The sequence below is a fragment of the Bombina bombina genome, chromosome 4, assembly GCF_027579735.1.
Source record: "Bombina bombina isolate aBomBom1 chromosome 4, aBomBom1.pri, whole genome shotgun sequence".
Classification (NCBI taxonomy): Eukaryota; Metazoa; Chordata; class Amphibia; order Anura; family Bombinatoridae; genus Bombina; species Bombina bombina.
The window spans coordinates 110,007,716-110,022,969 of NC_069502.1; the positions used below are offsets into that span (position 1 = coordinate 110,007,716).

Below are 15,254 nucleotides of genomic sequence, written 5' to 3' on the forward strand. Positions count from 1 at the left end.
TAAATACAAGTAGCACTTTGCTATTTCCAAACCATTTTTTTTTTCAAAATTAGCGCTAGTTACATTAGAACACTAATATCTTTCAGGAATCCCTGAATATCCATTGACATGTATATATTTTTTTTTAGTAGACATCCTAAAGTATTGATCTAGGCCCATTTTGGTATATTTCAAATGCGATCAAATACAAAAAATAGTTCACTTTTTCACAAATTTTTTTCACAAACTTTCGGTTTCTCTCTGAAATTATTTACAAACAGCTTGTGCAATTATGCCATAAATGGTTGTAAATTTTTCTCTGGGATCCCCTTTGTTCAGAAATAGCAGACATATATGGCTTTGGCGTTTCTTTTTGGTAATTAGAAGGCCGCTAAATGCCACTGTGCACCACACGTGTATTATGCCCAGCAGTGAAGGGGTTAATTAGGGAGCATGTAGGGAGCTTTTTGTGGTAATTTTAGCTTTAGTGTAGTAGACAACCCCAAGTATTGATCTAGGCCCATTTTGGTATATTTCATGCCACCATTTCACCGCCAAATTGCGATCAAATTAAAAAAAACTTAAAATTTTTCACAATTTTAGGTTTCTCACTGAAATCATTTACAAACAGCTTGTGCAATTATGGCACAAATGGTTGTAAATGCTTCTCTGGGATCCCCTTTGTTCAGAAATAGCAGACATATATGGCTTTGGCGTTGTTTTTTGGTACTTAGAAGGCCGCTAAATGCCGCTGCGCATCACACGTGTATTATGGCTAGCAGTGAAGGGGTTAATTAGGTAGCTTGTAGGGAGCTTGCTGGGTTAATTTTAGCTTTAGTGTAGAGCTCAGCCTCCCACCTGAAACATCAGACCCCCTGATCCCTCCCAAACAGCTCTCTTCCCTCCCCCACTACACAATTGTCCCAGCCATCTTAAGTACTGGCAGCAACTCTGCCAGTACTAAAATAAAAGGTATATTTAGGCTTTTTTTTTTTTTTTAATTAAGCATATTTACATATGCTGCTGTGTAGGAACCCCCCTGACTGACTGATCCCCCACCAAACAGCTCTCTAACCCTCCCCCTCTGTCTTAATGGGCGTCATCTTGGGTACTGGCAGCTGTACCCAAGTACCCAGTTTAGTATAAAATTGTTGCTTTTTTAATTTTTTTCCCCTTTTCTGTAGTGTAGCTCCCCCACCAAAGACCAACCCCCCACCCCCTCCTAGATAGCTTTGATTTATTATTTTTTTAACTTATAACACCCCTTTCCCCACTTTTATAAAAATATTTTTTCTGTAGTGTAGCGGTTTCCACCCGCTCCCGCCCCGTGCACGCAGCCGCCTCCCGTGCGCGCGCCTGTGCATGCCTGCATCTGATCCGATCCCGCCCCCCTCTACATTACCCGGCCCATCGATGGCCGCCCACCCGCCTCCCAAGTCGTCTCCCACCCACCAACTATACCGGCCACCGATGTCTGGTGCAGAGAGGGCCACAGAGTGGCTCTCTCTGCATCGGATGGCCAAGGGGTGTTATTGCAGGATGCCTCAATATCGAGGCATCACTGCAATAACCGGAAAGCGGCTGGAAGCGAGCAGGATCGCTTCCAGCCGCTTTAAACCCCTAATGTCGTACAGGGTACGTCGCTGGTCTTTTAAGACCAGGTTGTGTGCGACGTACCCTGTACGACTTGCGTCGTTAAGGGGTTAAGCATAAATGTTCTTTTTTTAGTTTTCTTAGTATTCTTTGTTGAAAAGCAGGAAGTTAAGCTCAGGAGCGTGCTTGTGTCTGCTGCACTATATGGCAGTTTAGTGATATTGTTAATGTATAACAGTCTTGCAAGATAGCAGCACTGTGTACTCTGGTGCATAGTAAAAGCTAATACATAAAGACAATAAACTTTGCTAGATTAGATGGGGTTTTTCATGCTGACCACACAGGGGCTTCCTTGGTGGAATTATCATAAAAAAGGGGCAGTCCCTTTTGAGAGGGCAAGATGTCTCCTATTGAAAGTAATAGAGCTTGCTGGAAAGGGACACTTCACGCTGTTGAGCGAATTGAGCAGGTGGGACGCACTTGAAAATAAAATCCTGCAGCCAATGTAAATCAAATGATGCTTCTTTCTGCATATAGCATCTTTTCTTGTGCTTTTCTATTAGTTCGTGAGAAAAATACCTTTTGGTGTACAGGGAAAAACAGATCTGTTGTATTTACAGAATTATGCTGGGATTAGAGAAACTATTTCATATACACTCATGGAATGCTCATGTTTAGCCCATTGTACGGAGAAAAAAACATTTATACGAATTTTTGAGTAAGTTTTGCATATTCAGTGTACTAAATTACAATTTACGCTGTGCATATTTAATACCTTTTATTCCTGTGTAATTTTACATACAAATTTCATATTTTGTTATGATTTTTGATACACCTTAATACAAATTTTTCCTTCATATTTTTGTGTAAAAGGATGGTACATTATTTGTCATTATGTTAAACTTTCTTTTATTTGCTCATTTTAATTAATTTCTGTTGCTTAGATGCTTTATTTATCAATGAAACGGGCTGTTACCTCCCTGTGCTGAAATGGAGCACTACATGACAGGAAATAGTGCTGAGATTTAGTGCTCTTGCAAATGGATAACATTCTTGCAAAACTGCTGCCATATAGTGCTCCAGAAATTGAATACATTCCTGCATTTCCACAAGCGATAACAAGAGAACGAAGAAAAATTGATAATTTAAAAAAATTGGAAAGTTGATTAAAGGGACAGTCAACACCAGAAGTTTTGTTGTTTTAAAAGATAGATAATCCCTTAATTACCCATTCTCCAGTTTTGCATAACCAACAGTTATAATTATACACATTTTACCTCTGTAATTACCTTGTATCTAAGCCTCAGCAGGCTGCCCCCTTATTTCAGTTCTTTTGACAGACTTGCAGTTTAGCCAATCAGAGCTGTCTCCATGGTAAATTCACGTGCATGAGCTCAATGTTATCTATATGAAACACGTGAACTAATGCAACTATCAAAATGCATTTAGATTATAGGCGGCCTTCAAGGTCTAAGTAATTAGCATTTGATCCTCCTAAGTTTAGCTTTTTTTTTTACTTGACTGTCCCTCTAAAATCACATGCTTTCTCTGAATCATGGAAGAACATTTTTGTGTTTCATATACCTTTTTTTTAAAGATTTTTTTTGCATTTGGTAGACAAGTGCTATTAAAGTCAGTTTCATTTAACCCTCTTGTGCTCCATAGTGTTCTAAAATTCTGACTTGTTCAAATGTCCTTTGGATTTGTTTATCTTAATATTTAAAACTACAAAAGTGAAACAAAGTTTGCTCATATATACACTATTTTAATTTCAGGTAAATAGAGGTCATATGACAGCAGAAGCCAAAAGAGCTGCAAAAATGGAGAAGAAAATGAAGATTTTACTCGGTGGTTATCAGTCACGGGCAATGGGACTAATAAAGCAACTGAATGAAATCTGGGATCAGTATGAGCAAGCCAACCTTGAACTGCGGACGTTCGAAGAGCTTAAGAAACATGAAGATATTGCCATCCCCAGAAGGATTGAGGTACCTAATGAAAGAACAAATTGTGTTTATTATTTAGTATGGCTTTTTAATGTAGTATGTTTTTGCTGTCCTGACATTAACACATTCCAAATATTTCAGTGATGTAGTTTTACCATTCAAGGTCTCTGATGAGTTTATAGATAGCTTTGACTATATATTAATTTGACTGTTTGTATATAAACTATCTTCTAATAGGGCAGGCCCAAAGCATTCAAAGCTCCTATAATGCAACCTGTTTGCTGTTAAAAAAAAAATCAAAATTTATGCTAACCTGATAAATTTCTTTCCGGACATGGAGAGTCCACGACGTCATTCCAATTACTAGTGGGATATTCAACTCCTGTCCTGCAGGAGGAGGCAAAGAGCACCACAGCAAAGCTGTTAAGTGTAACCTCCCTTACCCATAATCCCTAGTCATTCACCCGAAGAAAAATGGATAAAGAAGAAACATAAGGGTGAAAAGGTGCCTGAGGTTTACTAAAAAAAAACTGCCGAATTATAATTTAAAAGAGGGTGGAGTCGTGGACTCTCCATGTCTGGAAAGAAAGAAATGTATCGGGAAAGCATACATTTTGTTTTCTTTCCTATGACATGAAGAGTCCATAATGTCATTCCAATTACTAATTCGAACCAATACCCAAGCTAGAGGACACGGAATGAACAGGGAGGGAGAAAAAGGCAGGAGGACCTAAACAGAAGGCACCCACCACCGCTTGAAAAAACATCTTCCCAAAAGAAGCCTCAGCCGAGGCTAAAGTATCAAATTTGTAGAATTTGAAAAAGTATGCAGAGGAGGACCATGTTGCGGCCTTGCAAATCTGTTCCAAAGAAGCTTCATTTTTGAAAGCCCAAGATGAGTAGACAGCCCTAGTGGAATGAACCATAAATCTCTCAGGAGGCTGCTATCCAGCAGTCTCATAAGCCAAACGAATTAAACTTCTCAACCAGAGAAGCAGAGTAGTAAAAGTGGCCTTCTGACCCTTACACTTTCCAGAGAAAACAATAAACAGGGCAGAAGATTGCTGAAAATCTTTAGTAGCTTTATAACTAAAACTTTAGAGCGCGCACAACATCCAAGTCATGCAAAAGATGTTCCTTATGAGAAGGATTAGGACAAAAAGAAAGAACAACTATTTGCTGATTAATGTTTATATCCAACACTACTTTTAGAGAGAAAACCTAATTTAGTACGAAGGACCGCCTTATCTGCATGAAAGCTAAGGTACGTGGAATCACACTGCAGAGCTGAAAGCTCAGAAACTCTGCGAACGGAAGAAATAGCAAGTAGAAACAAAACCTTCCAAGATAACAATTTTATATCAACAACATGCATCGGCTCAAACGGAGCCTGCTGCAATACTTAAAGAACTAGATTAAGGCTCCACGGAGGAGTAACAGGTTTAAACACAGGCCTGATTCTAACCAGGGCCTGAACACAGGCTTGAACATCTGGTAAATCTGCCAGACGTTTGTGCAAAACGATAGATAATGCAGAAATCTGACCCTTCAGAGTACGGTCTGACAAACCCTTCTCCATGCCATCCTGAAGAAAAGACAAACTCCGGGAAATCCTCACCCGGCTCCAGGAGAAACCCTTAGATCCGCACCAATAAAGATATTTACGCCATACCTTATGGTAAATTTTGCGAGTAACAGGTTTGCGAGCCTGAAGCATAGTATCAATGATAGCTTCAGAAAAACCATGTCTAGACAGAACTAGGCATTCAATCCTTCAAGCAATGAGCTTTAGAGAATTCAGGTATGGATGGAGGAAAGGACCCTGAATTAGAAGGTCCTTCCTCAGAGGTAACCTCCAAGGAGGTAGAGATTACATCTTTACCAGATCCGCAAACCAGATCCTGCAAGGCCATGCAGGAGCTATTAGGATTACCAATGCTCTCTCCTGTTTGGTACGAGCAATGACTTGTGGAAGGAGAGCAAATAGAGGAAACGGATATGCCAGAGAAAACATCCAAGGAACCTCTAGAGCATCTAACAGAATGGCCTGAGGATCTCTTGACCTTTAACCGTACTTTGGAACCTTGGTGTTTTGGCAGGACGCCATCAGATCCAACTTTGGATCCCCCCGCCTAAGGCTTATCTTAGAGAACACTTCCGGATGGAGAGCCCACTCCCTGGGATGAAAGGTCTGTCTGCTCAGAAAATCTGCCTCCCAATTGTCCACTCCTGCAATGTGGATGGCAGATTGGAGACAATTGTGAGCTTCCACCCACTGTAGAATGCGAGTCACCTCCTTAATGGCTAAGGAACTCTGAGTCCCTCCTTGGTGATTGATGTAAGCCACTTGATGTGATGTCCGACTGGAATCTGATAAACCGGACTTGAAAATAGCTCTCAACTCAGACGTTTATGGGAAGAGACTTCCCTAGCCTGACAGGCTGGCGTCTGTAGTCACAATCACCCAGGAAGGTCTCAGGAAGCATGGAAGCATGTGCCACGAGACAATGATCTTGTGACATCCACCACGAGAGAGTTTCTTGTTACGGGGTCCAGATTTATCCTCTGCAATAAATGGGAATAGTCTCCGTTCCATTGACTGAGCATGCAAAGCTGCAGTGGTCGTAGATGGAACCAAGCAAAAGGAATGATGTCCATGGAAGCCACCATCAGACCAATCACCTCCATGCATTGAGCCACTGATGGACAAAAGGCAGACAGCAAGAAGTTTGTATTTTCTGACCTCAGGAAAATCTTCATGGACAGGTAATCTATAATTGTCCCTAGGAAACACACCTTTGTAGATGGAACTAGAGAACCCTTTTCCAGATTCACCTTCCACCCGTGGGAACGTAGAAAAGATAACATCTCTGTATGAGATTGTGCTAGTTGAAAAGATGACGCCTGAACCAAAATGTTGTCCAGAAAAGGCGCCACAGCAATTCCCTGGGATCTGACTACTGCCAAAAGCGCCCCCAGAACCTTTGTGAATATTCTGGGAGCCATGACCAGACCAAACGGAAGGGCAACAAACTGGAAATGTTTGTCCAGAAAGGCAAACCTAAGAAACTGGTGATGATCCCTGTGAATGGGAACATGTAAGTACGTGTCATTCATGTCTATGGTTGTCATGTACTGACCTACCTGGACCAATGGAAGAATGGAACGAATAGTTTCCATCTTGAAGGATGGAACCCTGAGGAATTTGTCGAGACCCTTGAGATCTAGGATGGGACGTAAAGTTTCTTCCTTTTTGGGAACTACAAAAAGATTTGAATAGAATCCTAGACCCTGTTCCTTTAGAGGGACTGGCACAATAACTCCCAGGGAGGATAGGCAAATTAAGAAGGCCTCCTTTACCTGGTTTGAGGATAATCTTGACAGGAGAAATCTGACCCTTGGAGGGGAAGACTTGAATCCTATTCTGTAACCCTGGGATACTATGTCCACAGCCCATGGGTCTGGGACATTGTGTATCCAAGCTTGATGAAAAAGAGAGAGCCTGATCCAAATTTGGATCAGGGACGGACCCTTCATGCTCATTTAGAGTCAGCAGAAGGCTTTTTGTTTTGTTTTCCCTTGTTCCAGGGCTGGCTGGATTTCCAAGTGGACCTGGATTGGTCTGGTGAGGAAGAGAATTACTTCTGTCCCTTAAAGTTGTGAAAGGAACGAAAATTAGAAGTCTGCTAACCCCTAGGTCTATTCTTTTTTTTCTGAGGCAGAAAAGATCCCTTTCCACCCATAATCTCTGAAATTATTTCTGTTAGACCAGATCCAAACAGAGTCTTACCCCTATAAGGTAGGGCCAAGAGCTTGGCTTTTGAAGAAACATCAGCCGATCAAGATTTTAACCACTGAGCTCTGTGGACTAGCACAGTGAAGCTGACCTCTTAGCTACCAGTCTAATTATCTGCATGTTTGCATCACAGATAAAGGTATTGACCAGTTTAAGGGATTTGATCCTATCTTGGTTCTCCTCTACCGTAGTTTCCTCTGAAATAAGATTGGACAAGGCATTGCACCAATAAGATGCTGCTCCTGCAACTGTGGCAATACTTGCTGCAGGTTGCCACTATAATCCTTGATGGATGTACATCTTTTTTTAAGTAAGCTTCTAGCTTCTTATCCATTGGATCCTTAAAAGAGCAACAATCCTCTATAGGAATAGTAGTTCTCTTAGCAAGAGTAGAAATAGCTCCTTCTACTTTAGGCACAGTGCGCCATGAATCACGAATAGAGTCGGCAACAGGAAACATCTTTTTAAAAACGGGGGAAGGGGAAAATGGAACCCCTGGCTTATCCCATTTCTGAGCTATAATTTCAGACATTGTCCTTGGAACAGGAAAAACCTCCTCAGAAGATGGAGACTCATAAACTCTATCTAGTTTAGAAGACTTTGTGGGGTTGACAGCAACCGAAGGCTCAGTCGTCCAAAGTAACTAGAACCTCCAACAGTAGTAACCGGAGGTGTTCAAGCTTAAATCTAAAATTAACCTCTTCAGTCTCTGAAGATTTGTCTGCTAAAGTGTCAGAGTCTGAGATTCCACCTTCAGAAGCTACTGAAGTATTTTCCTCATCAGACAAATGAGAAAGGTTTACTAATGCAGACTTAGAGGAGTCAGAGGCCTTACTAGCAGGCAAATGTCTAGATTTCCTCTTACGCTTACCCGAAGAAGGGAAAGCTGACAAGGCCGCTGATACTGCAGAAGTAATTTGAGCGGTAAATTCCCCAGGTAAATATACACCCCCAGGAGGCTGTTGAGAAACAGAAGGCACAGAATGAGAAACTACTAAAGCTTGAGAAGTTTGAGGAGGAAGCTGAGGCATGTCATCCTGAGAGACACTTGGCTCAGAAGGGAGTAATTTGTCCTTAAATTTTAAAGTCTTAGCTAAACATGAGGAACAAATTTGCATAGGCAAAATAATTTGGTTCTCTAAACATAATAAACATCTATCCATAGATATAGGCTGATCCTGTCCATAGCTATGGAAAATAATTCCCACTATAAATAATTTAATGAGAATGCAAAGTAAATTTAAAGACCCTTAAAAATATCCTCTTACGCTAACAAAACGATAGGCTTAGAAAACAGACTAACTTAAGGTAAAAATCATAAAAACTCTAATACCCAACCTCAGACAAGAAGCTAAGCGTCTGTCTGAGTCTCCTACAATTACCGGAATGAGTATCCCACTAGTAAGAGTATTTAGGGAAGCTGAGCAGCCTCTCCAGCAGAGATCAGTGCTGCTAGATTACTCCGATCAGCAAAGTCTGATGTTGGCACCTCACAGTACGACGCTCCACTCTGTATACAGGAGAAACCTGAAGTCACGTGACCGGCCGAAAAATAACTACTCCTCAGCTTGAAAGGGTGCGAGAAGTAAAGAAAGACGGCCGGATAACGTACACCTCTATTATATGCACAGACACATTAGCACATAAAATAAGCCAAATATAAAAAGGACCCCTTGCCAAGTGATTAAAGGAAACGTTATTAATAAAACGCTCCCTTATGTGTCTCAAAGTCTCATTTCTAAAGTGCCTGTAAATGTACTGAATTAGGAAGCCACTAGCTCCTCCATAGTTAGTAAAGCTGCCCACAAATGTATCCTTGGTCTTAAAAGGATATCTAAGTCCCAAAATATGTCCACTTAAAGAGTTAAACTCAAAAGTGCTGTCCTTCAGTACCTAGAAGGAAAAAGCACTTACCTGTGGATCCAGCTGCAGGGCAAATGATAGCTACTAAGATGTGACCGGTACTCCACTGCCTGTCAGGTACCTGTAGTATAAGAAAGATCAGCGTAACCAACCCTGGCTTTCTGCAAAGGGGTAGCAAATGTTAGAAGTAAAGTAAAGACCACCTCATGACCTTCTAACTGCCACCACTACTCTTACTAAAGAGATTGATATGGACTCAGCTAGACCCCAATCCTTGCTTGCTTGGAAAAGTACCCATAAAAGGATTAGATATCTTCAGACACTGTCTTTGCACATCCTCCATTGACAGAGACAAAGAGAATGACTGGGGATTATGGGTAAGGGAGGTTACACTTAACAGCTTTGCTGGGGTGCTCCTTGCCTCCTCCTGCTGGCCAGAAGTTGAATATCCCACTAGTAATTGGAATGACGTTGTGGACTCTCCATGTCCATAGGAAAGAAATTGGCTCTTACTCATGATTTATAAAATGCAAATCTTAAACCAATTTACTTTTATCTTTTGACTTCACTGCCCTTTTAAAAGGATATCCTGAAGCTAAAATTGCCAGTGCATTGCAGACAGTGAGCCAATTAGCAGCAGACTTTGAGCTGTTTCTTTACTATTTCCCATACATTAAAAACAAAAGTACCAAGAAACACTCAAGATAATTTAGATTTACACCAGTTTAAGCACATTTTTAAAAAGGTTTGCTGCCCCTGAGCTGTAAGCTAATTAGTCCTGTATGTAACTAACATTTTTATCATTTTTATCATTTTCTTTTCTAGTGTCTGAAAGAAGATGTTCAGAGACAAGAAGAAAGAGAAAAAGAACTACAGCAGAGATTTGCAGAGCTGATGATGGAGAAAGAGGGTTATATCTCAAAATACTGAAACCAAAGGCCACAAATAACTTTTGCATGTGTACACCATGCTGTCATTGAGTAAATCCAAAATTGAGCCTTACTGTTTGCTGCTGTTTGTGTCTAACGTTCTAAGGGACTTCTATTTTTGCTTTGTGCAGCACAATATGCAATCATGGTGTTTTAGCCTTCATGTGCAACAAACAGTTTTCTGGTCTACAGATTGTGACTAAAACTTGATATATTTTTATGTTGTGACATTAAATGAGCCAGCATTTCATGTTTGCTGAAATATATACGACGGTGTGAAGAAATGTTTTTATGACCATGTCATTTTGCTGTAGGTAAGAAAAAGACTAATTTTACTCACTGTATATTTGCTTTTTTACTGTTCTAGCAGAATAATTCATTCTATTTAATTTATACATGGACTGCATTGGGTTGTTCTTTAATCTTAGAGGTGTACTTTGCCTGCAGATTATAGATGTACAATAAAACTAAAATGCGAGGAAAGGTAACTGTCTTGTATTCTTTTCTGTAGAGGAGAGGTGTCATGCGCTATGCATTTTTTTTCCAGAATAGTTTTTAATTATTAGTAAAACAGTAAATTTTATTGTATCTCAAATTCATATGATGCCGGGAATATTTTGTTTTTAATTGCCAGACTTTGATAACCAAAATAGTCAGTGTTTTTAAGGATTGCTAGATACGCATCCTCATTTGGTAGTTCTAAAACCTCTCTGGCATTAGCAGTTACTTGACTTTCTTTAAAATAAACCCAACAACTTTCCAATATACTTCCATGATCAAAACTTGCATATTATTTCTATATACACACTTTCTGAGGCTCCAGCTACTACTGAGCATGTGCAAAAGTGCACAGTACATACATGTATGCATTTTGTGGTTGGCTAATTGCTGTCAAATGAGAAAGCGGGAAGGAAAATTTATTACGTTTTACATTTGTCAGAACATATTTTGATGCTTATTTCAAAGTAACTGCTATTGCATTGTCTTTGTTTCATAAGGTGGTGAAAGTCCATGGTTCATTACGCATGGGATGGCTATTCCTACCACTAGGATGAGGCAAAGATTCTCAGTCTAAATTTTTGCCTTTCAGGAGGTGGATGAAGACATGAGGTGTTTCTGAAATGTGTTTGAGGGTGGTGCTCAGACTGATTTGTGGCCCATTTTCTCCCTCAGAGAACTGCTGTGGTGAGTCAGAGGGAAGGTATTGGAGTATGGGGCAGTGACAGAATTACTCACAGTGCGGAGTTAGTCTCAAGCCTGCCACAGGTGTCACGTGGAACAAACTGTCCTTTAGCCTCCTCTGTCGGGATTGTCGATGTACTCCTGCTTGATGTCCTCTGCTGTAATGTGCTGAATGCTCTTCTTTCTACATGCTGAACCCAGGTACTTTTATACAGAGGGTAAGCTGTGGCTTAGATGCTTAGCAGGTAAGTATACTTATAGCACTTACATAACCCTCAGGCTATCAGCAGCTACTTTTTGTAATGGTATAACATAGCCAGTCACTGGGGGTTAATGGCTGCCTGACTCACATTACAGGGCAGGTACCTTTATTTGATGCACAACTTCTTTGCACATCGTTTAATGTTTTGTTCCCTCATCCCCCAGTAATTCTTTGCCTTTCGTCCCAGGAAGTTGGCAGAGAAATGTCAGAAGTTTTCGATAGTCTCTTATGGAGGGTAGTACTCTTCAGCATGGGACTGGAGTTTTAAGTAGTCCTGTCAGCCTCTCAATGAGAGCATGGGTGAAAGTTAGAGTCCAGAGATGCAGGGAGAGTCTTTCTGCTAAACGATCCCGACTCATATTAACAGCTTCACAAGCAATCAGCGTTGACAAGTCCATGGCAGAAACGACACTCCTATCTGTCACTCTTGAAGGGCCGTGTTCCTGTTCCACGGCGTACTTTCCGGTAAGATCGTTTAATTTTACTTTCATCATGGATGTATTGTAATTACAACTGTTTATCCGAGAGGGGCTACAACCTTTCGGGGATAACTTTAACATATGGTCTCAGTGAGGCTCCTTTTTGTATCTAGGAATCAAGGGTTAATATCTCCTGAGGGGGGTTATTGAACAGGGGGGTTTATAATCCTGTTTATGTGATTCTGTCTGCTACTGTGTAGTGTTGCTCCGCCTCATGGCTATTTTGGAACATAACGGCCTATGTCTAGTGACGCGTCTTTTACGGTCGGGTGCGCTTTTGCATGGATTGCACGGTTTACCTTGTGACCTCATTCCCATTTTCCTGACTGTGTGGCGACGGAGAAATCCTGGTCTGGTTCTCTGGAGGTGGTGAGTGCTCCAGCCATTGAGGGTGTAAGGTGCCGTTTGGATTTTTCTTATTGGTCCATTTTTTTTATTTAGTGTCCCAATTATGGAGGATTCTGATTTTTTTGGAGACGGATATCTCTGATTCAGACTCTTGCGAAGAATATTAATTGGCCCGGGTGATACATGCCAATCAGTTATGTTCCGAATGCCATTTTAGAGTGCTCTGTTCCTCGGAAATGGGAAATCAGGTGCCCACTGAGCCATCAGTCTCTGGGGATTCTATTTCTCACGAGACGAGTTCCCTACCACTAACTCTTACTACGCATGCAGGTAACACAAACGCTACTTATCCTTCTAGGGAGTGTGGCCTGTTCCCACCGGAGGTTACGACACGGTTCTGCATGGCCATATCTTTGGCGCTGGCGCATCTGCACCTCCCAGGAGTGTGCTTACGATATTGTCTGTGTTCCGTTAACTGGGGCTCGTCAGGCGTGGGATCGTCTGGTCCAGTTCAGCACTCTGGAGGAGCGACTGCCCCTGAGGCCTCAGGGGGTCAACCTTTGGGGCCGGTGTTTTCTTTTGTCCCGGCAGAGGTATGTTACGCCTTTCATTATAGACTGGCGTGCCTTTGTGTTCTACTAAGGCACGTTTTTGGCGTTGCTGAAGGATGGGTCTGGGGATTCTCAGTCTTAATCTTCAAGTGGCTTGCATGCATATACATAAGGGGATGAAGTAATCTTCTCATAGTCTTTATTTGTGTAGCCTTTTCCAGTTCTGAGCTTGGAAGTCTCGGAGCCCTGTTGGGCTGGTCCTGTGGGTCTGTCCGTTCTTTCTGGGCGATAACCTACGGGTTTCCTTATCTTTTTTATTTTCATCCGGTGAGGATGATTTTTATTTGGACTAAAGCTCATGTTGTGGTATGATGTTTCTTTCGGGAACTTTCTTCTCCAGAATTGATACTCACGTTTTTGTGGTCGCACTGTTTATAAAAGTCTGTTCTTTATCCCTCCATCTTGGAGGAGGCTCTGTGGCCTTGACAGTGCTGGGGCCCTTGGTTTCAGGCTGGTCCTGACTGGGTACAAATCCTTCCTTCTGTCTTGAAGCCTAGTTTAGACACGTGGCGCCTTTTTATGTCCGGTTGGTCTGGTGAGGGCGCCTAGTGATCACAATATGATGTATTGTTTACTTGTTTTATTTTACAAGCTTCAACTAGCATCCTGAGAGGACTTGAGGGTCCTTGGTTGCTTAGGGGCATGGAGTCAGTCCTCATTCACCTTTAAGCTAGTGGGCCGGGACTCCGTTGAGTTCCGCGGCGATATGCTCAGTCATTTCTGATTTGTCTGGGAACTAGAGTATTCCTTCCTGTTTTGGCTTGGAGGATTTAGGTCCTTCATACCGCCGTTCTTACGGTTTTACCTTTCATGGTCTCTTTGGAAGTGTCCTTTAGGACTTGTTCCTTTTAGAGGTTCTCTTCCTTTAGGTCGAGACTTTCTGGACTTCGTCTGTTTTTTCTGGTGGCTTTGGCCGCTTATTTAGAAAGTGAAGGCCATGGGGCTCTGTCTTCCTTCGGGAGTTAGTCGTCTCCCTATCAGGGGTGATAGGAGGTGTTGTCTCTTTTTTTCTAAGCTTTTTGCTTGGGGATGTTTTTCTGCCTGGGTTCGGGATGCTTTGCATTCTTCTCCATTTGGTATGGTCCTCTGGAACGTTAATCTGAAATGATTATGGAGACTAGCCTTTCTCTCTTTTGGGTGAGACTGGTCTCGTTCTCATTTCCCTTAGTGTTGCCCTTGGGGCCTTTTGTGCGCTAGAGAAATTGTGTGACTTTGTCGTGGCCTTGCACCTTGTTGGGGGGGTGTTGACCTCCGTCTAAGGGTGTTCTCTTCCCTTTGGGCTGGGAATTACGAGCGAGTCCTGTACCCATTCTCCGGGTTTCTCGGTTTTCAGTTTTCATCCCCTGTGAGTCTGATTGCTTCAGACGGGGTATCTTGTGTTCCGTGGGGGTGTCGCTCATTCTAGGACGATTCTGGGTCCAGGGTTCTTGTCTTGGATCCTTCTTGGATGTCTGGAGACTTATGAACCTGTGGACTGGTTCAGGACGACCCAGTTTTTTCAGGGACCCTATGTTGCGACATAGAGGCTAGCTCATTGGGCTTGCAAGCTGGAAGGCCAGAGTTCACATACACCTTTGGTTACTGGTTATAAACTTTAAGGCCTGAGTGTGCTCCTCTTCATGGGGAGTTTTTTCTCTGTTGGGTCAACAGTGGTGTCTGAATGATTTTTCTTTCATGTAATTAGCAAGAGTCCATGAGCTAGTGACGTATGGGATATACATTCCTACCAGGAGGGGCAAAGTTTCCCAAACCTCAAAATGCCTACAAATACACCCCTCACCACACCCACAAATCAGTTTTACAAACTTTGCCTCCTATGGAGGTGGTGAAGTAAGTTTGTGCTAGATTCTACGTTGATATGCGCTCCGCAGCAGGTTGGAGCCCGGTTTTCCTCTCAGCGTGCAGTGAATGTCAGAGGGATGTGAGGAGAGTATTGCCTATTTCTTCTGTTAAGTGTGATCAGTCCACGGGTCATCATTACTTGTGGGATATTAACTGCTCCCCTACAGGAAGTGCAAGAGGATTCACCCAGCAGAGTTGCTATATAGCTCCTCCCCTCTACGTCACCCCCAGTCATTCTCTTGCACCCAACGACTAGATAGGATGTGTGAGAGGACTATGGTGATATATTTAGTTTTTATATCTTCAATCAAAAGTTTGTTATTTTATAATAGCACCGGAGTGTGTTATTCCTTCTCTGGTAGAATTTGAAGAAGAATCTACCTGAGTTTTTCTATGATTTTAGCCGGAGTAGTTAAGATCATAT

General features: G+C 42.0%; 1 protein-coding gene across 1 annotated transcript in view; it reads left to right on the forward strand.

Annotated features, from left to right (window-relative positions):
* CDC5L (cell division cycle 5 like) overlaps positions 1-10,589 on the forward strand; it is a 94,787-nt gene extending 84,198 nt beyond the window's left edge. The window contains exons 15-16 of the mRNA XM_053709595.1: positions 3,348-3,560; positions 10,003-10,589. Of these exons, the coding sequence (XP_053565570.1) occupies positions 3,348-3,560; positions 10,003-10,107 (318 nt within the window). The 3' untranslated portion in view covers positions 10,108-10,589. The remainder of the gene's footprint in view (positions 1-3,347; positions 3,561-10,002) is intronic.
* Positions 10,590-15,254: the final 4,665 nt, after the last annotated feature.